A 27,013-nucleotide genomic window follows, 5' to 3' on the forward strand; every position below is an offset into this window, starting at 1 on the left:
ATTTCATCAAATTGTCATTACCAATCCGAAAGACATGCTCCGGTAAACACAAGCAGTCTAGTTATAGTTTCTTTGTTTTCTTACACCTTTTTTTCAGGACACAATGTTTAAGCCTTTCTGTGTACTCCAGCAGTGTCCACGCAATCCTTATGGAAGTCGATTGGAACCATCACATTGTGCTGTTTGTACTGACTTTGTTGAAGACAGTGCAGATACTTAAACTGTCTACAAGACAGTTATTATAGTGTCGTATTGCATAATAAAGGGCAGCTTTATCAAACACAATGAACAGGAGATTCGCAAAGGAGTGAACATGCACTGTTCAAGGACAACTGTTTTTTTTATTCATTCTTCATTCACGATAAGGGAATGTTTGCATAACCCAGGTCATGGTTTTGGCAAAGTACAACACATTATACACGGTATACGCACCACTATACTAAGACAGAAACGACATACTACAGTACATTTTAAAACTACTACAAAACCATTATTACATAAAAAAATTAATCTACAAGCCTGAAATTGTATAGGGAAAAATAGTAAACTAGGTTAAGATATTACGTTTGAATTGTAGAAATCGGTAAAAGCTCACAAATTGATACTAAAACGGAGGCTGGGGTAGTGTAGAGGTGGACATAAAATGTTCTGTACTATAAGAAGGTTCCAAACAAAATAGACGGAGTTACGTAGTGAAAAGATGGACCTAAAACGAGGGCTGTAGCCGAATCTGTCGTCCAGAGCCGAGTCCTGGGCTCCACTCCACTACAAATGTATACATGGGGACTCGCGTTATAGAACAGACCGAGCCGCAGCTCTGTAAGTCCATTTCAGACAGGAGCTAAGACTTAAAATGTGGCAATTTTCCCAAACGCCATTATGTCGTGCGTTCGAGATGGTGAAGCTTGAGAGAAGGGAGATCCGACTAAAGCCCTCTTTAAGTTTTGAATTTGTCTCTTATTGGCCTGGAAGACAGACTGAAGACGTATTAACTCTTACACTGTTTTGTTGTAATCAACCCACGACTACCAATTTCAATTCAGTGGAGCTGGGCATTGTAGCCTTCTACAGTGAGGTCCTAAATTAAACACTTGTATTTCATTAACTTAGGCTCTTGAGCTTTGTTTGGTTCAAAAGAAATAATGAGTTCCGTAATTGTAACGAACTTAGTTTATGCTGCAAGACAACCATGTCAGGCTTTGGTAATCAAAATATTGGGGAGGATTGTACCGCCAGCTATTGCGTGGTCGGGAATATCTGAATAGACCACAGAAGAGTCCAATTTAGATTTCTAAGTCTGTATATATGTGACGCTAGGTATACTTGTCTTGCTCAAGGGACACATCCCTCTGGTCTTTGAATAAAGGATGGAGTAGCAAAGTGGATTGCAAGGCCAAGCCAGCTCTTAATGGCATTTGCCTGGATACGATCAAGCAATTCAAGTTGGGTGTCACAACAATTATGAATTGAAAGCATCTCATTAACATGGCAACATTATTTTATTTAAACACGCAGTTTGAATTTGTCACAGATCGTGGGGAAGCGTGAATATTTTGAATACTGCAACACAATTTAATTTTTACAACATCGAAAATTCCTTTGATTTTACCGTTGAAAAGAATTGTACTGCGTTCTTCAATGATCGTAGTGTTTTGTTACCAATCGAAACAGTACAGACATACAAATAGACATAGTTTTACATTGAATGGTTTAAAAGTCAGATTCATGAGGTCTGTTATGTCTAAAACCTCTGTCTTCAGTTTGTATTGTTTCCTCTTGTCAGCTAGCTGTAAGGTGGCAAAAATCATCAGCGAAGAGCAAGTTGATTTCAAGGTCATTTTACCGACATTAAAATGGCAACAGGCGAAATGGGAACGGTTCTGAAGGAGAACTGGTGGGAAAATATGTAAGGTCAAAATATATCCATGTCAATGCTAGCTGAAAAGTACTGCTTTTAATATGAAATCAGGCGATAAGATTTAGTGAAACTTCAGTATATTGGCCTCCTGAAACTAGCTGTACAAATAAAATGGTTTGGTACATCAAGCTCAGAATTAGGCCTAAAGATTATTTGAAAAAAGTGACTGCCGTGACGACGTCACGTACTGAACGATATGGTTCCCTTTATAACAACTCACCCACGGATTCTATAGTCCCAGTATTTCTTGTTGCATATGTACATGTACATGTACGCATGGCCAAAAGTGTGTACCCGTGACAACAAATAAAATACGTACGGGCTAATGTGGTGCATGTATTAGCAAATGCTATGGGTTCGTGAGAGGTACTTTGTAACGCTGGTGGTAAATTTATCACACATTTCGTATTTAAATAATGTCAGGCAAATTTGCATGGTATTTAGTTATCGATTAAATCAATCCGAACCTCTGGAGGTGTTTCAAAACAAAGATAGACCGTTTCGTCTCCAGAAAAATATCATGCTCTATGGTTCACTCAATTGGGAGGCTTTTTACGAAATTACTCGAAGAAGCCTTTATTTTTGTAACACATGGCAGAATATGAGGCCTCTAGCAGACATCGACACGCTCGAGCAAGTCAGTATTATCCGTTCATCCCCTACAGCAGTTCTTGACAACGTGGGAGGCGATCCCTGCAGCAACGAGGAATATGTTTTTGTTTGTTTTTTGCGCTGAACTTGCGTTATGCAAATCGTATATAGATTTTCATAAGGATTGGAAGTGTTTCAGCGTTGGACATTTCGTGGCTAACCTCTATATCGTGAGAGCCTTTGAAGTGACGACCAAATAGGTTCTGCTTTTTTTTTTAATACTACCACTCAATAATTAGTGTTCATTCGAGAACCCGAAAAGAAATCCACGAACTTACTGGGGTGGGACTCGAACCCACGGTCCCCTGCTCGCTAGACGTCTAGGAGTATAGACGTTTTTACCACTTGAAAAACGAGCTTGCTAGGGTCTACTGGCCGGTCCAAGTCAACTTGAGTAATGCTTGCTTTATTTAGATGTATAACATTTGCAGTATTCAGATATATTTTACGCATTGGGTTACTCAAGTCTTGGTTTACTCACTCGTTACATGTCGCATTGATTACTGTAATAACGTTTAGCAGGATAAAGCAAATAGTGATCTAACAAAACTTTAGAGAGAAGAGAATATGCCACAGCGAGACTAGTGGGTTGTGAATCCAGACATTGCCACATTTTACTCGAATTCTTACAATTTAAAGTTAAGTATTGCATCTGGTTTAAGATTTTCTTTTCTTGTTTTTTTTTCTTTTGAAATGTGTTCATAAAATCTCACCTACGTGTAGTCTTATTCAATACCAGTCCTCATTCTCTGAGATCATCTTGCCAGCTCAAGTTACAGGCCCCCTTGTAAGATTTGTGACAAATTTGGGGAAAAAGCAGTTATGCTGGCTGGTCCTCGGCTTTGGAACCAGTTTATCTATAGTCAAATCAGATGTCGGGAAACTCTGTACAGTTTTAAACGTGAATTGAAAACCTGCATTTTTTTCCAACAAGGCTTTTTATGAGGGAAAATAGACACCCGGTGAAAGTTTTATATTTTGTAGTTTCAGCGTTTTTCAGGAAAAATGATTATGTGGTGATGTTTTTAGGACGAGCATAATTGTGGTATTAATTTTAATGTAATTTGTATTGCTCTGTGCATTAGAACATTTTCATTTGTCTGGCACTTTTCACTGTTGGAATGTTCATTTGAATCGATAATGTAGTAGATGTAATATATGTAATCATGAGATCCTCATAAGTTACATATTTCCTCTTATAAGCTTACTACGATGAAACTCAAACCTGCGGCTTCGTCCTTCATGACAGTTTGTAATTACTCTAATGTTTTCATTATTAGTGCACAACAACTAACTCTAAAAGTACGATGACTCTTGATAATGTATGATCCGATATTACACTGTATCTGTATAGTGAAATATGGGACCAACCACAGAGAAGAGTACCAGTGTGGCTGAGATAGTATGGATAGAACAAGTTAAGAGCACTTTGGAGGGGTTACTATGAGGTCAAACTGTACATTTATCGACAAACCGGAAGGTCCTCAAGCCATTTTACCCATCTTTTTTTTTTGTCACGTGTGGAAGTCTTTTATAACAAATGGTGGCGCCCTTCGGGTTTCAAACACTGTCTCCTTTCTTTGCTTTGGTGATATATACCCATGATTATAAACAAGCGAGCAAACCTTTTTCAGAAATGTTTCAAGTGAATTTATTCAGGATTCCCAGTTTAAAAAGAATTGATAGGAAGCAAATGTTAATTCAAGTCTTCCATAGATGACATTACAGCAACAACGCCCTGGGTTACCGGGGAAAGATTGGACAATATTGAGTGTGTAGAAGTGCATATTTCATTACGATTAAAGTGAAAGGGATCAAATAGTTCTCCTTTATTAAAGAATACAGAAAAAAGTTGTGCCAATGAAAAGTTCTTTGCTGCTGCCTTGTAGTAGCTATAAGGTCTGCTCTGTTTATAAGGTCACGTCACAGTTGCGTTTCTCCTGTAAGTGGCTAATTCTAAAACCATGGCTTGCTGTCAGTACAAAATAAAGTAAAAGAACAATTTCCGAGATATTAAAATTGCCATGCAGCTAACAAAACACCAGATAACACATGTTATAATCCTAATGAAAACACAACGTTCATTAAATTACTGCCACAAATCAACATTTTGACCGAAAAATAGTACCAACTACAGGATGGTTTTTCTGCAAACTTTGGCACATTGGCCTACAAATTGTAGGCAAATGAGAGTGGTGTCTGAAAGCGTGTTCAACTCCAATAGGATTGGTGGTCGTATGAACTTCATAAATTTTGTACTTTAGCCCTACTTTGATTGTTCTCAAGCTGTGGAATACCATAATCTAATCAAATACCCATAATGCTCACAAATGACACTGTTGGTGGTGCGATGTCTCACTCCGGTCCGTGTGCCACTGCTTATGTATGAAGAGATTCTTGTTAACGCATGCAGAATTGTCATTGGTCGGAAAGTCGAGCCAGCTGAGCCCACTCTTCGGACTTTCATATGGCCCTGAACGAGCCAACGACGGCCACGTTAATACAGTCATGACCAGCGAGCCCTACTGTGGTCACACAGGTGGGTGTCAGAAAGACTTTACCCGTCTTAGTTACAGCAAAGGCCAGTTTAATTTACAGAACATATAGACACGAAGAATGTCAGAGTATATGCTTGCTCGAAACAACACTATACTGGTAAAACAGGTTTCCTGTACCAACAAAACTAGAGCTAAAAAAAGAGGAAAAACTCGTGTATTCTCTGGATGTGCAAATAAGTTTTTGGAGTGATCATTAGAAAACAGCTGAATGCTTTACATGATACGTTAAATTAGAACTAACGTTTTTGTTTGGAACACCCTCAAGGTACCGCCCAACATCCTTGGTGGCGTGTTGACTTGGGAGGAGACCGCCTTTTGGGACGCATCACCATTGTCAATAGAGGTGACTGTTGTGGTAAGCATTAAATCAAAGTGTGGGACATGGTATTGTAAAAAAAAAAACCGAAAACTGTAATAGAGCCTCAAGAATATCAGTCACACTTAATGAATACGGCTTGTCCCTCATTGACTGCTGATACATGCACGACGCCGACTAGCGTCAGCCCTTTGTCCGAAACTTGCCATTTCCCCTTCCTTTTCCCTCAATTAACATTCGGTACACATTCAAATCTAAAACCACCAAATGTCGGACCAATTTCCAAATGATTGAATATCCAAACACTCAGCACAGCCACAGTTAATTAAAAACGAATACGCGTGCAAGTATTACAATAGAACTGTATGTGGTGTATTTTAAACTAAGGAAAGGAAAATTTCAAAAACATGCATAACAACATGTACTTAATAAATGCTTGCTTCGTGGGTATGGTTGAGACTTCAGGGAGGAAGAACTTCTTGCTATAAACCTACATGCGCATCATCATACACTGAAAAAGTTAAAAGAATGATGGACCTACACCATTGATTTTCACTATAATAATATACAAGACTGGTTGAGTTTGGGATACAAAAGTTACTGCAGCTTTTTTTTCCCAACAAGATTTTTTTCATGTTTTGAGTTAATTAACTGCTTTTAGAAAACTGAGAAAACATAGTGTGGTGAAATCGAAGGTCTTTTCCTTGCGCAAATCTCATGCACAAGACGCCGTTCTAAGAGAGCGAACGATGCAAACTACTAATTATAGGCAAGGTGAAAAATTATAGGAGGTATAACACCTGAAAATCATTTGAAAACGTCGGACAAAAATAACCTTGTCTGTGCTGCTCCTTGCCAAGTCGAAAAGTTTGGACTATACCATAATGCCTTAGGGGTGACAGTCGAGATGGCAATATACAGCCTGAAGGTAGAAGGTCACGTAACGAGCTTCCGGAACCCTGGCGCGGTTTGCCTATGGGAGTTTTACATTGGGCCGTCCTATCACGTTCGATAATTTTTTGAAGAATAGTCCCTAACTGAAACTACCCCACGAAACACTTCTGTTGGAATTTTACCTTTGTCCTCCTCAAGTAATATTTAGGAAACGCCACCTGGAGATGGGTGAAGAACGAATTTCATCAACGACCGTTCACGTCCGGCGATGTCGTACCCAGGTCACCTTGTTCATACACGTTTGTTTTCACTCCCAGTGCGTGAAAATGTGATTGTGAAACGTTGCAAATATTTCCCTACCTGTAGTCGATGGGTTTCATGTTCCGTTGATTTGATATAACGCAATTGTTGTCAGCAAAGGTAAATAAATATTAGAATCTCTTGTAAAAGTAGATTATTGCTTTAAGTTTATTACCTAAATCGAAACAGTTTGTAAAATATTTTGATTTGTTTTTATTCCGGCTTTTACCCACAGACTACCATAAAATTTCACCGTAAATGTTCATCTGCATACGAGACTGCCGCATTGCACTGTTCTTCGTGTATTTTAGATTTTCGGAAGTGATGGGTCAATTTTGGGCAGAATATTTCTCTTTTAGATCAGGCAATTTTTCAGTTTCTATAAATTGATATACTGGCAAATATTTTCCAAAGCCCCTTTTCCAATTTGGATTTTTAAGAAGTATCTGAACGAAAAATATAACAAAGTCTAAAATCTTTGCAGGTTATTTTTCCTATCCAAGGGTTCTGGAAGCGCATCTCAGCGGGTCAACTCAGTTGAGGCTCTATTATTGTTCGCGTTAAGAATGTTCTGTTTCATAGATAGATTCAACTGATCCGTATTCCCTTTTACTTCACTCCTTCCATTTGTTATACAGGTACATGTAATTCCTTTAGTGAATTTCGTCAGTATGTTGCAGCTGCTCCTAATATTAACCCTTTGTATGAACTCCTACAACCTCTTGATAACACTACACGTAAAATTAGCGTCGTTTAACGAGTGTGGTATATAAAACGAAACGTACATTCAAATGATGGTGGACCGACCATGGTTACTGTGAGAAACTGAACCAAATTTCTGAAATTTTCTCGAAAAACAGCGGCATCGGGGCGGACAAAATTGTAAAGATTACACGGTGACTGTTATATAGTTCTTGAATTTCAAGTAAGACGTCCAAAGATTATTCGACAGTCCCATTTTCGTGATTTTAACAATGGTGTACCCTATCTTGAAGCCTATCAAGTGTATGACAATTAGCACAAAATACAGTAGGCTGTAGACGTATAAGACAACTCAAGACTTAACAGCTTCTATCTTTTTCCTCTCACATATATTAAACTTTGTTACTGTAGACCTACCATGACGTCTGTACATTTAGAAATGATCGCTTTTTTACATTTTTGCAGAGGATCGCTTGATCGGCGCAACAGTTCGCGTGGGTCTCAACTCTGAAGTCACCCGTAACATGGTATGTGGCTCAGCAGTCACTGAATCTCAGGCCCAACCGGGGGCATGGATTGAGTTTGTTTGTGACCCTCCTAAACTTTGGCTCGTTATGTCAGTGTAGATGTTAACTATGGTGATAAATTTGATTTCCTTCAACTCTGTGAAGTCATGGTCAAGGAAAATGTGCAAGAAAAGTAGCAATGAGAATTCGGTTTATGACTAAATTAAATTATCATCTAACGTTGATGAAACTTCTCATGTTAGCACATACGCGCTACGGAATTTGGGGTCTGTTGACTAAATATATGTAGAGCAGAGTTGTAATGACTCGTCAAGTCAATGACTCGACTCGTGTCACCGACTCGACTCGAGTCACCATAATAAGCAAATTACTAACTGTTAAGCATCGCCATGAAATTCGGTCCAGGAATCATAATGGACCGGAGCCGTCTATTTCTGATCATCATTTTCATGAGCGAACAAACAAATGCTCATGGAGAGTGGGCATTTGCAATGTGTAAGGTTCTCAATACTTGTTAACAATTGTATTGTATAGCCACCTTTACGCTTTGCACGCTTGTCAAAATCATCTCTAGGAAGAAATGAATTGCCCTACTAAGTTTCAATAAGCATTTGCGAGTCAAATTTGAATAAAATCTGGTTCACTGAGTTCTTTAAATTCATATGAACACAATTCGAATTTTCTATACTAAAGACACTGTCGCTGTAACTAGTGATTCGGGGCAAGATTTTGTTCACCTACATAAGAGACCCCTTACTTTAACCAACATGTTGTTCTTAATTGATAAAAGACGCAAAGGAACGAACCAATCCATTAGAAAGTTGCTGGTCGCTAATGCAAAAGCTTGCTCCGAATCACGAAGCATATTAACATTGTCTCTGGTCTGGGAAATTCAAAATTTTATGTTTAGGTGCAATCAGATAACGCAGTGCAGCACAGGTAATTCCAATTATAATTTGCAAAGGGCTTATTACTCTATGTATACGTCCCAAATCTTTTCGCCATGATGTGTGGTTTCGAATTAGCTCTGGCGTTTTGCACATCATTAGTGACGACCGTAAACACTAAATAGGATTTGTGCATTATGCGAATTCCAAATAGGCCTACATGGACAGACGAGCGTTTTTACTTTATTTTACCGTAACAGCGCCAACAAGGTTCTAGCTTGGAACGATCTCTATATTTATAGTGGAACTGAAGATCGTTCTTTGAATGCCAATTCCAGCAGCATGAGGTTGGCAAAGGTATCAATGGAAGCGTGTCCCATTCCCCTGGACTTTGGACCATTAAATCGTTTTTGCTTTTAGTTTCTATCAAAGTGGGATTTTAGTGCTCTGTAAATGACTTTAAATCGTAATTTTTTGCTGTACGCACGAGATTGCCGTATCTAATCTGGTCTCATTTCGTGTGGTTTTATAGCAAAAACGATTTAGGCCTAATGGGATTTTCTGAAGAAAAAAATGAACAAAGTCAGAAAACCTGAGGGGAAATGATCAAACTCGCACTCCTGTACGTTTTCAGTGGCCCTCTCACACTTCTTTCCGCCAAGGCCATTTCTGTGCACGCGTGCATAATTATGAATTTATCAGTGAAAAGGTCTATTGGCCGCCTTACTGAGAGATTCCAGACGTTCCAACGTGGGGGGGGGCAAGAAAAATCCGTGTTTTTTTAACTTCTGAATAGACGCGAGGGGCGGATCCAGACTTTTTTCCCCGAGGGGTCAGGCCCATCAGAGTTTTTGATGCCCGACCGTTGCAGACCAGTGCATGGACACACTACATTGTGACTGATACACATACCTTTAACACGTAGCATGAGTTAACTGTTTGTTGCTGAAACTGTTAAATGTTTGTGTCAGAGTCACGTTGACTCCAACCCTCTGAATCCGCATCTGCAATCCGCATACGGTAAACTGTACCTTCGTATCCACATAAGCCGTGAACAGATCACTGCCCCTGTCTAAACTTTCAACCCCCCCCCCAATCCAACCCTGCCCTCGAGAGACAATAGAAACAGCCGTCCATGGGCCAACGGGTATACACTCACCAGTTAGATACCATGAAAATGATCCCGGCCAAGCCACTGATATCATTGATTCAGGACATTTACTGATACCTTTCTCAAATTTTAGGTTTTGTTTTCAGTACATATAAATCAGTTATAAATAAATGTATAAACAATTTCATTCTCTTCTAATAGGCTAGCTGAAGCCCACTTTTAAATATTGCAGAAGCAACAAAGTTGCCAAGACTCTCAGCGGGCTAAAGATAGAGACTTATTATTCTTACAGTGGAATCAACAAGTTTAATTTATATAGTTGATGATGCCATCCGACAAAACATCATGACATTACATTGAATATTGTTAATATGCATTCATTTGTGTTGCAATGTGCACCTTTGTTTTCACTTTTGTTGTATGTAGTTACACCTCCCTGTGAGGCTTTTGTTTTCTGAACGAACAGGCAAACAACAACAACTGGGGACATTTTTCAACACGTAAAACTTAAATCACATCTGTATCTCTTCATCACATGGAGTTTCAACTTGCTTGCAAAAACGTTTTTAAGTATTTCTAATACAAATATTATTCCCCACAGATCGGGCTTACTGAAAACTGAGAGAATCATGATCTATATGTAGACAAAGTTGCTCAAATCAAAGTCCCTATTCTTAAAACGCTAATCTTACTCTCTTTCCATTATGACTATAAAACTGGCAAATATAAGCTTTGGGTGGTATGAAGCCATTGGTAAGTTCATTTCCTACAGTTAATGTCTGCACTAAGCTGTACTGTTCAGTTAGCAAAGCCTGTAGGGCCACATTTTGTATAAAATTGTGAAATAAACTCAGGACTTTTTTTCTCCAGTCATAAATATTGGGAATAAACAGCTACAATGCAGTGATTTTTGACCAAATTAAAAATTACGGAGAGTAATAACAAAGATAAAATCACAAAAGATTAAACAGCAATGAAACCTGATTTTTTTTCTTATGCAAGACAAACATAAAATATAACTTCGCCTAGATTTTCTGAATTTTAGCAAGAACCGTACCTGAAATATTTCCTTCTGTATCTTCTATTACCTTTAAAAGTGATTTCTATTCCCTGGATTCAAGTTTACAAACTTAAAAATAAACAAATATCTTTCAAACAACAAAGAAATGCATGCGTTGCGGTCCCATCGCTACCAGCAAAATGAACACTCCTGACCGACACAGCTCTTTTCAACCGATGAGGGGGTACTTCTGCTCCCAGAGGATAATGCACCAGCTCATTCCCCAAAGAATGACCGAAAATATTTCTGTTTCCCTGGATAAAGATGCCAATCTGTCACTTGCTGCTTCTTGCCTGAGAATGGGTCAAACAGATAAAGGAAAGTGAAACTTAGGCTGGATACATAATTCTCCAAGGATGTGCCACATTTCTAGCAGCTGGGCTCAAGCCATAAAACCCATTCAAGGTGTATTGCTCTAGGTCAATTAATAAGGCAGCCAAGTTGCTTTTTCTTTGTTCAAAAGTCATAGCAGTAAATCAAGACATTTAAAACTATGTTAACTCCCATGGTGTGTTGACTAAAAATCATACCATAGTTCACAATGTGTAGCATGCAAATGACACGTACTGATACAAGGCCATCATCAAGCCCTTGTAATGTAACAGGCCAGTGTACTGCTGGCATCAAGTTCCACTTATCCATGATGTTTTCCTACGGAGCTTGGAATTTATTGTACCCCCCAGCTCCTAAAAAAATGTAATGTCATCAGTGCACAGGCCTGTCAGTAGAGTCTGGGCTCAAACATTTTGGATACGTTAAAGTAATGCAAAAGGATGTGGATTTTGATAGATGGAAGCATAAGATTAACATGTTTAAAAACACATGTTGTACTTGTATAACACACCTGCTAAACACCTGTTTCGCTGGCTTAGAGCCACTATCATTGATGCAAGGGAGCTGAGGGAAGGTCGCTTTCTTGGTTACACAGGGCATGCTTCTTGAAGTAATCCTTGACAAGTTTCTTGGCTTTATCCTTTACTGAAAAGTCAGATTTGCGGAGAAAAAAGGACTGAGAAAATCGGGACCAAATGGAAAAATGCTATTTGTGTGGTTTGTCCGAGCAGTTGGTTTTGAAGATGACATATGAGGTGCATTTATATTTGTAACTTATTCTCCAAAGAGGACTCACAATGCCATTCTGGATTGTCTGCATTTGACAGATTAGTGCACTGGAAATAATCTGCCTCAAACGGACTTGGCATAGCACGATGTTTTTTGAAATTCTATCCCATTTGATGATTTGCCATTCACAGCAAAGTAAACTTACATGGCCGTTTGGTGAGTGCACCATCCAGTGTTATCTGGTGAGCAAGCCGCTTAGCAAGCATCTTGAACAAATCCTGAACATGAGGAACAAACATGAATTATTTAACATTTTAACATTTATACCACACATTTTCCATTAAAATATGATCAAATCCACCTTACAGTTTAAAACAATAATACTACTGGCATACGTCTAAAATAGACATCAAAAGTCTAAAATAGACATCAAAATTATAGACATGTCAAACCATATACATGTAAAATTCTACAATTGAATTCCAAAAACCATAACTACCAACTTAAATATACAATTACATTAAATTTTATTCATTATGAATGAGACTGATATGAAAACAAACAGATGGGGCGTCCCTGCCACTTACATGTAAGGGCATCTGTGCCTACGAAACTCCACAAAAACAAATGCCAAGTTATCCACTTATTGAACAATGACTGAACTAAATATAAACCAACAACAGCCTGAGAAATAGGTGTTCACAGACAACCATAAAAGGGCCAAGGTATTGGAGACCTTCACATAGACTGGGAAGGATTTGGATCCCCTTCCTGAGATCTGAGCTGTTCCGTGACCATACATGTACATGTACATGTACAGACATCCATGATGGGTGTACCTCAGAACTTTCAATTCATCTAGACAAAGGGCTTTGTTGCTATGGCCATTTTCTGTTCTCATTCGTGCGTGGACGTGCACTAGGGATACATCAGTGGAAAAAGTAAACACTTTGGGCCTACTGGTATTGAAAAATGGACATTTTGCAAGAACAGTACCAGTACATCTGACTTGAATAAAAGTGTCAGATTGAGAAAACTCCTGAAGGCTTGGCAAGATGAAGAAATCTGTTAGAATGATAGCAGAGAAAATGGATGGGGTGAAGTTGTAATTGTCCCTCTGGATCTTAGCATTAAAGTGGAAGTGGACCGCAAACAGTTCACAATTCTATATTAACACAATAAAACTTAACATGGGGGACATAAATGACTTACTTTTGAGCCAAATTTATTGTCCTTGTAATATGGCGTCAATAACTTCACCACGACGTCTGCTGCCAAGCGGCGAACGTCTTTAAACTTTGACCCTTTCTGATCCCCTCCGTCTTCTCGTGACTTCTCATTGTCCACCGTGCCTGGGTCAAAGGTCACAGTTCTCTTGGGCTTGCTCTCATCTGAGCTACTGCTGCCAGAGTTGTTCTTTGCAGCGGTCTGGTCATCTTGGCTTGACAGCTTTGGCCTCTTTGAAGAGTTTGGATGCTTTGTGAATAAATGTGCGAAAATCAAAACTATAAAGTCAGATAATGCGACAGCTGTTTCCAATTGCGGGCGCCATCGTATCTGTTCATTGCTGACAGACGAGGCATACTGTCAAACGAAATTATGGGCGAGACACAGAAGTATTTCGTGTGCCATTCACAAGCTATTTGTGGGTCCTTGAATTTTATCTATCAGAGTGGGTTTGCAAGTTTGTAGCAGCACCAAGGAGCCATATCACTGTGAGTTTGACAGGATCTGGGACAGACACTTGAACCTTTGTCACTGCAAAGTTGTTCCTGTTTCTCACTTCACCATATCAACCTTCAAATCTTATCAGAGTAGGTTAACTGAACAGCTACAGTTGACTCCCGTTATTAAAAAAATCCCCAGGACCCAATTAAAATGTTTGTTGCATCAGAAACTTGCTGCATTGCGAGAGTGCAAAGTGCTGGCTTCCAGTCTACTGTTCACCATGTACACAGATCCTATTGCGAGCACACACCGATGTGAACAGGTGTCATGTTTGGAATACTTGTAAGAATGCTTTGCAGGGTATGATCAATTCAATTGAGTGTGAACCTTTATTTATAATAACTGGAATGTTGTCATAGACAAGTTTGTAATGATAAGAGTCAACTGTATTGCTTTAGACAGTGCATAAGCTTTAATTGCTTATAACAGGTGGCATTACAACAATTAAAAGAGATTGATTGCCATGATTGGAATATAATGGAAAATGGTTGATGACATGAGCCCGAACCTACCTTGAGGGCGGAATCGCTTGTTCTCTTCCGGTTCGATATCTTCAAGTCATGACCAGAAATACTGTTTATTGAAACAGCACACAAAGGAATGGTTAAGCAAGCAGGTGTGAAATTTCAATCTTAGCAGAATCTTTGCCTCAGGCAACATGACATCGTGAGTGGCAACACACAAAGCTGCCACACATCAACGGTGAGGAGAGGAAATGGACAAAGGATGGAGACCTTGGGATGACGGCGGAGGGACAGAAAGGGTATGAAGCTGAGGACGAATGCCAGAGTGGAGAGTGAAGAGCAGAGAAATGGCAGAGGAGAATGGAAGACAATCCAAATGCTTCAAGAACAACAAATGCAATTATGACAGTCATCGGCTGCTTTACCTGGGATGATAAGATACAGATGTTCCCTCGGTAGGTTCCATTGAAGGACACCCCCTGCCTGAATGGTCTGATACACACTCTTTGGTTAGTTCTGGGCGGTCTTTACAACGTTCTGCAGCAGCATTTAGGATACATGTACCAGTAGAAGTTGGGTGAGGAGCTGCACTGATGTCATCATCTAAACAATCCCCGGAGGCTGCATCAGCGTGGTTGACAGTGAGATCCCTTGGACAGGTATCTGGAACGTTGCTTGGATGCTCAGAGTCAGCGAATAAAGGTTTCATTCTCCCATCAATAGTGTCGCATGCCTCATTACTCTTTTCATTGCATCCTGGTACATAATATCCCTGATTGTCCTTGAGACCGTCCCGTGTTGCTGTAGGACCCGAGGAATCACCTGATGGCACCCATACTGATGATTTGTCTTTGTGCAATGCCTCTGCTCTCGCCGTCATTTTCAGAAGTCCTGAGCTACATCCGGCTAAGTTGCTCTGGCTGTTTTGTTCTCTCTTGCCATTTCCCACCTTGGGTTTGGAATCGCTGCCTGCCCACACCCCTTGCGATACCAGCGAGGAGACCGTCTGGAAACCAGATTTGTGGGGACTTGTGGGATCCAAATTCCGGTAGGATTCTTCCTCAAGTCTTGACGGTGTGCCTGCACCAGGATCTCCCTTCTTACTGCTTGCTTGGCGTGGTGCGGCAAGGAGAGAGGAGACAGTCTGAAAACCAACAAACAGTTTGTTGTTGGACGTTGATGCCTCGTCAGTCTGGTTTGTAGCAGCAGAAAGTACTTCCTGGAATAACAAAACATTGACGGTATCAATTATTGAGTTGAAAAAAGAAGCATGATTAACTTGGGTTGGAAAGGGACTACTGTGCCTCCACACAAACTATAGGCCGCTCTATTTACCCTATTATGAAGACTTTACAAGAGCATGTAGATCAGACCGATTCCTGGTCTGAAAGTATATTTCATACAGCATTACAATTTTTTGTACTCTCATGAACATTCACTCAGATAAGCTGCAGCTCACAATAAATACTACATGTGTTGCTACATAAGACAAGGTCACTCTCTGGACTATTGCAATGCTTCTGTATAGAGCTCAAGGTGAAAACAAACGCAGTGAAAGTATGGAAGGATTGTGGTAACACTATGGAAATCAATCCCACTTTTGAGTTGTGTGGTGGTGTGAGGCACCGGATGTTTCTGTTTATCATCACAGCACACTAATGAGTAAACACTTCACCTGATTTTATATTGCTGGACAACACTGAGTGCAGCGTTTATAAATACTAATCAATTGAGAGCCAAGACATAACAATGTCAAAACTTTACCTGATTGTCTAGCTGCACATTGGCAGCAGAGTCTTCCGTCTTCTCTTTGTTTCCTTTAAGGAATATCTCATGGATGTCTGCTTCCTTGGTAGCCTTCTTGATATTGCTCACCTGATCCGTAAACAAGTGGTTGAAAAGGGTTCAAATCACAACTCTCTTAGTTACAGGAACTCAGGACTCTTGGAATAATGTACGTTTCTTATTGCAATGGGGACATGCTTAAAATGAAGTATTTCAACAAAACATTCCATCAAGTAGACCATTCAACCCTGGATGGCAAAATAATATCATAAAGAAGGGTTTATGATTATTTGGGGGATTATAAGTCTTATAACTTTATTGTTTCTGCCTGATTATTAGTCTGGATTGTTTCATTGTGTGAACAGGGGTCGGAATTAACACATCTAGGGTGACAATTCTGAACTTTTGTTTGATCTATGACAGGCCCTGCTCATTTTTATTCATTTTACCTTCTCTCGAAATCAATGTCTAAAAATGTAAAAAGAAAACAAATTTTAAAAAACAAAGTTTAAAAAGTCTACACCAGACTGATGACTGAAGTCTTACCAGACTGAGGATCTTGGCTTTGTACATATTGCTACGTCTCGATATCTTGAAAATCTCATGCTCTGCATCAATGGCCTGGCCATGGGATTCCCATTCACTGCCGCGAAAAAAGAACACGTCAAACACCTACATCAACACTCAGATCCTGACCAAAGGCAGACAATGGACCACTTTCATCCCTACCTACTGAAACTCATTCACTAGTCGACTCAATTTCCTGAATTCCAAATGACTCCATACAAATATTGTTTAATGTGTTATAATTTGTCATAATTGTTGTTTTAGTCTGATGTGTTCATGTTTTGAGTCATTTCTTTCGGTGCTCTGCTTTTTTAAGGATATATCAAAGGCTTTGTCCCAGACCTTTTATGTACCATTGAAAGCTTTGTGATAGGTCTGCCCTGGACTTGCAGCAAGTGTGTGCGAGACATGCAGCTAGGGAGTTAGTCAAATTAAGAGTCCAAACTTCAGAAGAGTGCAAGATTTTCTGTTTCAATTTGCAGTGGCAAGCATAGGAGGTTATCGAAGGCAGCTGATCAAACATCAAGCTGCATGCTTGACGTGTACATGTAAGAAATTCACAAAGTCATCATGAAGCCAAGAACGTCAACAAACACTTGCAATGATGCAATTGGCCTTTTGAAGAGCGTCTCTGAAAAGAAACTTTGATGTTTCTGTCTTTATTTGGTTAAACGGATCTTGACATTAACAAATTAACTGTGTATTACCTGGCCATTAACCTGTTGGAGTTATTCTTAAAAAACTGCTCAAAGTTGTCTCGAAGAGCCTTCTCTATCAGTTGCAGACAGTGTTCTCTGGACTGAATAAGAAAGGAAATACTATACAGATCGGAAATGTGAAGATCGCGTGAAGGCAGGGAAACAATATAAATATATTGTTGATTAGAATGACATCTATCATTACACCAGGCTCAACTTATGTCCAATACTGGCTTTGCACGGTAGCCATCTTGCAGGGCAATTCATTTACCCCACAGGGAAACCTTCTTTTTACATACCCTGTGGAACAAAAGCATGAGCCACTAAGATGGCAGCCATGAAAACCCCCATTACATTGTGTTTGTTGCTGCCTTCAAGCTTGGCATTGGTGATGGTACCAATTCTGGCAGGGACAGTCATAGGATCACTGTGATGATTGAGTGCAAACACTACTACCCGGACTTCATTTCTTTTCACACATATTCAATTCCCTGAACAAAAATATATCTATAGCTATGGGCTAAAACCCTTCTAAGGTCACAGATCTAAGTCTTTTTTCAGGGTGCCTTGATGACATTAGCACAGGTAATCTTCATTGATCTACGCATGTCTTCTGCACACATGACTACGGTGTATGTTATGTACGACCTTGCTTAATTCTGGATCTCCGGAAACTGAGCGTAGTGTGAGGAGAGAGGCAACAATTGATATCACAGAGCACATGACCACTGCCTGTGCTGATTCACAACGAGGCTATACCTTGACAGTCAGGCCTGGGATCTTGGAGTTGGCTGCGTCTCTCAAGGGGCAATCCTCATCTGTGTATAACACACATTGAACTGATCCGGTTACTTGCCTCCTTGTGTGTAATTCCTAGACACTTCTGCCAAATAAGGCAGAGCTAGAATCTGTTATTATCTATAACACGCGGCCATAATATGAAATGAAAAAATGCCATGACTAGTTATTCAAGCCCAACAGTCCAATAAGTGGACTATTCATACAAAATCCTGCTTATAACAAGATAAAGTTTAGATCCCTGTGTCTCTGTGTTCTTTGCTTTCCACTGCTGATTATACGAGGTCCCTGTAAAGTCCCAACAGCCTGTGTTTGACTATAACAGGAGATGTAATCAACACATTACAGGTAAACCTCATAACAAGACAGCCCCTGTCCAGTACTAGCAACAAGCTACGTAATAAACTACAACACAGGCGTACCTTAGTCACCGTTTACCAGTGTTGCAGTCGAGTACTTTTCAAGAACCAAGTTCTCTGGCAAATATTTAACTTGTTAGGGGGAACAAAGCTGAAGTACATCGGCATTTGATGGTACATGCATAAAGGTAAGATAAAGTAAAATGATGATTCCGGACTATCACTGTTTAGTAAAAGTAAAGTTTTTAGGACAAAAGTACTTGGCTGAGTACTTTCTGGGTACTTTTGTCCTTAAAACAGAAATTTCACAAAACTAGGAGTGTCTGCAGTCTTACATTTTGTTTGTAATCTTCCTTTGCGCATTTACCATCAAATGCCTGTGTACTCCAGCTTTATTCACTCTTACCCAGTTCAATATTTGACAGAGAACCTTGGTACTCCGAAGTACTTGACTACAACACTGCTGTTTACCCACTGTTAATTCAATACTTATGGTCTGAATTCTAGCCTTATATGTGATGGATCAGAGTACAACTTTTGGCTAAACTATATCCTTAATTTATATGAGCTGCAGTTTTCCACTACACAGCAATGTCGTTCTGAAGTAATTTTTATTATATCAATGACAACATTTTAAGTTCGAAAGCCAAGCTGGACCAAAGCATAAGACAACTGTGAGATTTATTTGGAAGATTTTATTAGGAAATCTTACCAGGTTTGACAAAATCAGTTTCAGCTGGCTTGCTTTGATTCTAAAAAAAGAGAAACGTTTCGAGACACGATTTAGATATAGTACATGTATGTAAATAAACACCCTGCATCCAAACATCAAAAAAGACCTTAAACTCAGATGTTCAGCTTTCAATCAGCAAACTATTATGTGAAATAGGGTTTACTGATTTCTTGTTCAAAAGACTGACATGATTTGGCTGTCACACCTGCAGGGGGCTGTTAGATGTTTCAGATTCAAGTTAAGCACTACAATAGTTCTCTATCCAGTTCAAAGAAAGACTGGAGAATCAAGATTCAGCCTGTCCATGTTGAAGTTAGCTGTGTATGAAAGAAATTCTTCAAAAAGGACTCTGGTAAGTGGGGTCAGTGCAACGAAAGGTTCTCAACCAAGGGACGAATGTTGTCATACTGAATAAAAATAGCATGAAACTGTTCTAGGTAAGTATTGGTTCTTAGCAGCTGTTTACACACACCACTAGGTTGGTAACAAGTCTCATCCCAAGGTCAAAGGTCATCCTTGATGATTTGACACTTCTATGCTACAAACCTTCTTTCTCCTCTCAAACTCAGCTTTGATCATGTTTGTACGCTCTCTGGCTGCTGCCTTGTCATCATCATCACCGTCACTGTCACTGCTGTCATCCTTTGCCTTGTATCTGCCATCATAGTAGCTGCATGATGCACAAAGGTTAGATGGCTACACTCTTGAGCATTTGTTAAACACTTTGCATGAATTGTTTCTGATAAAGATTTCAACAGCTTGGATTATGCTCTTTGATGAATTCCTTTGGCCTGGTTGACAAGACACGTGGAGGTTCATGTCTGTAAGAACACTTCAAAGAAATACAAGACTGATGCAAATCTTGTAAAAAACAAGTTGAAAATTTCAACAATATATCCAGCATGCCTAAAAGAAATCTGCACAACCCATTAACCTTTCTGTGACTCAAGGGGTACACTGCTACTACGTCACCAAATAGGAATAGTTGGAGAGAATCCGAAGAAAATGTATGTGCAAATACTGTGGTTCTGCAATGCCCTCATGAGACAAGAACTTCTGTCTTTTCAACACTAAGAGGGCAATAAATGGTACAGGACCAATGCAACTGAACTGTACACGCTAAACTGGAGATATGTCTATGACATTCAACACCGATCCACAGTTAGCAATGCTGTTTCCAAGCACCTGTCAGCTCCATACCGCCCCTCTCCATACAGATCCTTATCTACTTTGCCCTTAGTGTCTTCCATGATACAGGTGCGTCCCGATCGATCCGTCTTCTTCTTGGAATTGGCCAGGACACCTCGCTTGAGATATTCCAGCTGTCGGCTGACTTCGGCCGGCGACTTACACACGTCACAGGAACCGCTGCAATTTGGTGGGCTGTCACCAAAGAAATCTGACATTGCAAGGTGGCGGCACCTGACAAGGAAAACGTAAAGAATGGAAAACTTAAATTTGTGTTTAAGGAATTCCATCACAAACCTCTTGTAATTATTACTTGGCAAAATGCCAGATACATCAACATGCCATTATGTCACTTGGACTGCGTTCAATTTTTGTAGAATATATTCAAGTTACCTTCCACACAAAATTCCACCAAGGCTTATTATAAAGGAAATCAAAATCTTTTAATACCTCGTGCCATATAATGAATTGTTCAGTAAACAAGGTGATTCTACAACTTACTTTTCCTCTTCACAGAACTTGACGAGAGATTCAAAGCTCTGTAAGCTTGCTTTCCCATGTTTATTAATCACACTTCCATTTGATGCCCCCTGTTTGAACAAACAGTACACAAACGTGTTCAATGATTGCAACAAAATCAATACAGAGGGGCCACTAATCACTGGTTTATGTGCAGATAATAATCCGAATATTAAGGATAAACCATACAGAGAACTAGCAGCAAACTGCCTCCTGACTGCAGTGACCTGAATATGCTAGATAGAAATTAGTTATTCATTACAACTAACAAAAGTTACAATTTTGAGGGCCTCACAATTTGTGCCAAGCAGAATTTTCTCAAAGCAAAAACAAATTTTTCTGTGGCATGACAAGGTGTGGCACATTTGTACCCATGGAGGCCTCCATGCACAAAAACTAGTAATGTTTAAAACAAGAAATAGTATTTGCCTACTTACAGACCTCTGTTCTTCTTTTGACTTAGCCTTAGCCATTTCCTGAGTGATCAGATAAGCCACTTGATTCCTCTCATCTCTAGAGTAGTACAGACGACAGCTAGCTGGCCTGCCATCCCGTCCAGCACGACCCGATTCTTGGTAATACCCTGCCATGGATTTAGCAATGTTGAAATGGGCCACAAACCTGAAACAGATCCATGCAAGGAGAAGCTTGAAAACTGCACCAGTTAGCATTTAGCATTATTACAAAATAGAATATGCAGACCCCTGTGAACAATTTGAGAGGTTGACTATCAATGTAAAAGTCTGTGCACCAGCTCCCACAGATTCAGAATGCTTTGGCTACATCTGAACACGGACCATTTACCCAGGGACGTGCAACCGCGAGTGGCCCCAGTGGAAACACACATGTGCCACCTTGGTTCCATGCGTGTTACGGATTGTTATTACCCCCGCAGGCGCTCTCGACTTTTCTCAAGAAAACTCGCAACCACATGACACGTGTTGCAGCATGTACAGTGCAGCCATGGTTATGCCGAGACAACGTGCCGACGCGGTGCTTAAATCTATTCGTTTTGACGAATAAATCGTCTTCATTTATCGATTTCAAGGAGAAACGAAGTTTTAATGAGGCAAAATTCCCCAATTTTGTGGTACGCTTTTCTCAGAATGTATAGGATGAAATATCTTGAGCAGCATATTTTTAGAAAGGGTGTGCCCTGACTTAAAAATATTACAAGAAAACAAAGTGGTAGACAGGAATATATTTTTTATTATTAGAGAAAGTGTTACGTAATCCAATTTAATTTCTGCTTTGATAAGGTGCCGGCCGTAACACGCATTGAACCAGCTCTGAGCTTAAGTTGTACATCCCTGGGTAAATGGTCCGTGATCTGAATCACTCAACAGTTGTTAGCAGTAGCACGCACATCTATGACATGAACTGTGAATCATTTCAAGAATAGCTACATGTAAGTAGATGTGCATATGATTCAGATGCTGCCCGTTACCATTACAATGGAAATACTGCCTGATGTACATTGTAACTGGCAATAACCTGGCAGCAACATATGTTCCAAAACATTAACATTTGTTCATTTTATGTACAGGCACATGCCAACAAATGTCAAACAGCCTTAATTGTTTAGGTACACATTATAAACAAAGTAACTCGTCATTGTCCTGATGAATAATTCTGCATATTAGAACAGGAATGGTTTGATTTTGTTAAAACACTTACCTGACGGTCGCCTTGTCCACACCCATACCAAAACTGACTGTGGCTACAATAACTGGTGTCCTGCCGTCTACCCAGTCATTCTGTACTTGTAAGCGCTGGGAGCTCTTCAAGCCAGCATGGTACGCCTCGGATGGTAAGCCAAGACGAGTCAGACGATTAGCTACTGCAGCACAGGCATCTCTAGTACGACAGTAGATGATGCCACAACCGTTGATACCCTTCAGAGTAAAAGAAACACAAAGGGAGAAATATGGTATTGCATGCAAACTAAAACAGAGTTAACAGATTGAAACAGTAGGAAGAGCACTGTTGCCAGGAAGACAAAACTGGTACAAATTTATACAAGGAAGAACAATGAATGAAAAGGCTAGTTTCACTGGTATAAACCAGAAAAAAGGGTGAACGATGAAACGCATGAAACAATTAGACCATAATTAGTGACTGAGAAAGGTGTTCATAGTCATCAGAGTACACCTGCTGAGTGAAGATTGTAGGGGACAAAACTCAGTACCTTTACAGAAAACAACTATAAAGAACTGCAGAGTCTACAAATGAAACACAAAATATGGTACACTGTAGCACAGCACAGCACAGAAAAGAATACCAGTCTCAACCAAGCAGTGTCACACAGCAGAGGAAAAAAATTAGCACAGTATATAAAGCACAGCATAGAATAGCACAGTCTGATCAGCTTTAGCAAAGTGCACCTGTCCTTGGCAACCTGTACTCTGCTTTACTTAAGTTTATTGAATGTTTTGATTTGCTGTACTCTTGTCACCAGCAAAGTACAAAAAGGCAAAGCATGGCACATTCAAAAGCAGGGAGCATTAAATACAGACCAGGAATGAGAGTCTAGATTTCAAGAAGCTGAAAAGAGCAATGTACCCCTTCCTCCTCGTCTTTCTGCAGCACTCCAGTGGCAAAGTCCTTCAAGTCCTGCACTGGATCCTCAAGAAGATCTTTGAACACAACGTCATAGAAGAGATTCTTTCTGAAACAGCTAGCCTTGAAGATTGCAATTGGCTCTTTCAGCTTCAGGTTGTCAAGAATATCTTTCTGCACGTGAGGTGTTGCCGTGGCAGTCAAAGCAATGCAAGGTACCAGGGGAAACTTGACACGTAGGCTTCCGAGCTTCAGATAGTCTGGCCTGAAGTCGTGTCCCCACTGAGAGACACAGTGAGCCTCATCTATGACTATCAAGGAGAGGAGGTTACGACTTGCTAGGGAGCGACAAATGGACTGGAAGTTATTGGTGGCAGCAAGCTCTGGGGTGATGTAGAGAAGTTTGATGGAAGGCGTCTTGCTGGAGATGTCTGCCAAGATAGCTAGTCTCTTCTCACCTTGTATCTGTGAGTTTAACGTCTCGGCTGGTATCTTCATCTGGTCGAGATGCTCCAGCTGATCTTGGATCAGAGCCAAGAGTGGAGAGACAACAAGAGTGACACCAGGCCTCACTAATGCTGGAAGCTGATAACACAAGGATTTACCTGAACCCGTTGGCATGGAAACAAATACATCTTTCTTCCCTGTTGACAAAAAGTATAAATCAAACATCAGTGCACCAAATCCTTATACTAAATATTTTCCAAGGTGCTGAGATAGGGAACCTTCCACAAAATTCTATTAACTACATGTACATTCATATGGGGCAAAACATTAGATGTCTAGGATGAGCTCAACTTTTGATTGAAAACAGTTACTTCTACGTACAGCACAACACTGCTACAAAAAAAAGAAAAACACAGCAGGATCCAACACAAAATGTTCAGTAGACGGACAAATGGTATGGTAATTTTCAGTCACTGATGCACCGGTTCCCAGCCCATTCAAATGTATGGTGGCCTACCTCAGGAAAATGTCAGCTCAGGCAAGCTGCATGTACGTATAAAACCATCGAAACCAGCAAACTACTTTGAGTTCAATCACAAAAGCTAATTTGTCCATCCGCGCATGTATTGATGAATTCTTTTCGAGGTAAAAATCCTTGCTTTTGTAGCAATGGTGCAAATGTACTTTACAAATGTACGTGTAGGGCCCATCTACAAACAATATTGACTGCAGTGCATGTTGGCTATTGTTACTTTATTGAGTCGTCAGACTCTCAAGTCATTCTCATCAGTCAAAAATGCAGTGGTGTAAATTTGTGCCAGAAATAGGAGGGATGGGGGATGGCTAAATGTAGGGGGAAGGATGACTAACCCTGCCATGGCAATTTGAAAAGGGGGGCGGGACCTGATGACACCATATGACACTTTATAGAGGGCAATGTTGATGATACAGTTGTACAACTGTCTTACATTCCTGCTGAATCTTACATGGACATGAGAACGGCATGCTTATGGCTTTGTTATTGTTCCCCTTTGTGTGATACTGAACACATTTGGTTGTTGGGAACTCAGAAAACTTCTTCAAAATCTGCTTATTTTTTCCACCATGAAAAGCCGGGGGATTATGGGATACATACCCCCATTTGTGACCCCAATATTTACGCCCATGCATAAACATACATGTTTATAAACATATGTAAAACTTCACGAGCAAAGGAGAATGTTGAGTAAACCTGATTGTTCAGTAAACCGGTGTTCGGTATGGCGGTAAACTGCTGTGCTGTACAGTGGTTGTTACACTGTATGGATAACTGGTAGTCTTTAGCAGTGGTCAAAGAATTCAACTACACCGTGCATACCTTCGGTGACCGTTTCCACAGCTTTCTGCTGCAATGAGCTCTTGAAGGTCTTGTGCTTGAAGACTGTCTCAAGGGTCCTCTGTACAGCATGAACTTTGAGTCTGTCATGCCTGTTATCGACCATCTGAAGGGAAGATTTCTCCTGGCAAGAAGATGGGCTGGATGCATCTGATGTCTTGGCAGAGTCTGGGCGCATGAAGTCAGTGATTCTCTTGCTTGCAACATGCTTGCTAGACTTTTTAGGCATAACTGCAGACACCTAAAGGTTTCAGAATATTACTGATTTGTAACACTTTCAAATACAATACATGTATATGCATCTGTACAAGTATATTGTAAAATTGAAATTATTATAAACAAATGTAAAATCAAAGCTTTTGGTTTCCAGAGGTACATTACCAGTAGCTGTAAGCCTGCTCCTTTTCCGATTTTTGACTCTGATGGTCATGCTAAAGTACAATGTACAGTACTGTACATGTAGTGGCTGGCCCAGGTTGGACACCAGTCTTCATTACATTACGACTGATTATCTCCAGAACTGTGTGATTCATCAGGGACAGGAGCATGGCGGATGACAAACAACACAGTTCTGAGGGTAGCCTAAGGACTAACGTGTATATAGTGAGGTCAAGGAGTTCACCTGGGTTGAATGTAGACGTAGGCCAACAAATAAATCATGAATACTACATGTAGTTGCCCAGTATGTAGTAAACCCCTGGCTGTTAGTGTTAGGGCCTCTTTGTTTTCTGTTTAACATCATGAACATAGCTAACATCTGTGACCGTATAGTCATCAGTTCCTTTATTTCACCACCTATTGTCAAGTCTGATTGGTTTTCACGGCAAGCATGGTAAGTGGCGAAACAAGGGACCTAGAGACAGTACAGTCAAGGACATTTATTTGTACCATGCCATATGGCAGCCACAATGGAAATAAGTGTCGAGATAAACTTAAACTTACATGTACATGTAGTCATGTTAGTGTTACTTTGATACACCCAGAACTGTCAACAACAAACCCCATGGCATCTGTGACTATCGCCCCACCAGTGTGGCTACTGTGATTAGTCGCCAAGTCCTTTATTTACTGAATGTGAGAACCTACTTTACAATAGGTGGCGACATTAGGTGACCTGGTGACTATCATGACTATACGGTCACAGACGTTAGTTCTGGGGATATTTTATCTTTATTAAAACATAACTGGTCACTGCCTTCTCGAACCATCCTGACCATTTTCAGGGTGATATACTAGTACTACTTCTACTAATAGTGCTAGGCAGCCCTGGTCATGACAGTCAGTGGCAACAAAGCCTTAACATGCTCAAAGGTGCGACGAAATTCCTTCAAAATTTACCAAGACCATGGAGGTGATTCTACCTCCATGCCAAGACCTACCGACTTCTCCAATTTAACATCAAAGGTGAATTAACGTTGATTCGGTGGCACTTGCAGTCATCTCTTGGGCTAAAAACCGATGAAATTTGAATATAACTTGATATTTCACTGAAGTATGTTGCCGCTGCCCGGCCAATTAGCAAACTGATTTTTTTTTTCGACTACAATGTACATGCAGTAAGCACACATCTATCTGATGTGCACGAGTGCATGCACATGACGTACAGGGTATTTAAATGCTGGGCAAGCGGTGACACGCACGTACTTTTCGTACTGGGATATACTCGACGACTGTTACGAACCACACTGTCCGCGAAATCTGCAAGATTGCTCTTACCATTTCACGAAATAGTCACGGGGGCATCAAAGCGGGGCGCGGCGGCGGGCGGCGCGTCAAATGTTTGGCGAACGATCGACTGATCTGCAGC

At 40.2% G+C, this 27,013-nt stretch overlaps 1 protein-coding gene across 3 annotated transcripts; it reads right to left on the reverse strand.

Annotated features, from left to right (window-relative positions):
• Nucleotides 1-9,952: 9,952 nt before the first annotated feature.
• Nucleotides 9,953-26,822, reverse strand: LOC110980448 (ATP-dependent DNA helicase Q5-like). Of its 3 annotated transcripts, XM_022237133.2 has the most exons (19): nucleotides 26,586-26,818; nucleotides 25,189-25,447; nucleotides 23,388-24,028; nucleotides 22,503-22,720; nucleotides 21,263-21,446; nucleotides 20,808-20,896; nucleotides 20,304-20,540; nucleotides 19,665-19,788; nucleotides 19,098-19,137; nucleotides 17,988-18,046; nucleotides 17,238-17,329; nucleotides 16,510-16,606; nucleotides 15,943-16,053; nucleotides 14,604-15,397; nucleotides 14,227-14,287; nucleotides 13,199-13,462; nucleotides 12,192-12,264; nucleotides 11,769-11,902; nucleotides 9,953-11,217 (listed from the first exon to the last, which is right to left on the reverse strand). In XM_022237133.2, exons 2-18 carry the CDS (start codon nucleotides 25,433-25,435, stop codon nucleotides 11,805-11,807), a joined length of 3,429 nt encoding a protein of 1,142 aa, XP_022092825.2. In that variant the 5' UTR covers nucleotides 25,436-25,447; nucleotides 26,586-26,818; the 3' UTR covers nucleotides 9,953-11,217; nucleotides 11,769-11,804. The 3 variants fall into 3 exon arrangements, with proteins under 3 accessions (XP_022092825.2, XP_022092826.2, XP_086989147.1); XM_022237134.2 differs by lacking the exons at nucleotides 23,388-24,028; nucleotides 26,586-26,818 and having other exon boundaries at nucleotides 25,189-25,322; XM_087133021.1 differs by lacking the exons at nucleotides 9,953-11,217; nucleotides 11,769-11,902; nucleotides 12,192-12,264; nucleotides 14,227-14,287 and having other exon boundaries at nucleotides 13,207-13,462; nucleotides 26,586-26,822.
• Nucleotides 26,823-27,013: the final 191 nt, after the last annotated feature.

This window comes from Acanthaster planci, linkage group LG02, assembly GCF_054643075.1.
Source record: "Acanthaster planci isolate LZ-2023a linkage group LG02, COTS_SCS, whole genome shotgun sequence".
Classification (NCBI taxonomy): domain Eukaryota; kingdom Metazoa; phylum Echinodermata; class Asteroidea; order Valvatida; family Acanthasteridae; genus Acanthaster; species Acanthaster planci.

Coding starts and splice junctions, on each gene's coding strand:
- LOC110980448 (XM_022237133.2), bottom strand. CDS start 25,435: ATGCCTAAAAAGTCTAGCAAGCATGTTGCAAGCAAGAGAATCACTGAC. Junction 20,541..20,807: donor AAGTTCTGTGAAGAGGAAAA/GTAAGTTGTAGA, acceptor TTTCCTTGTCAG/GTGCCGCCACCTTGCAATGT. Junction 13,463..14,226: donor CAAGCGATTCCGCCCTCAAG/GTAGGTTCGGGC, acceptor TTATTCACAAAG/CATCCAAACTCTTCAAAGAG.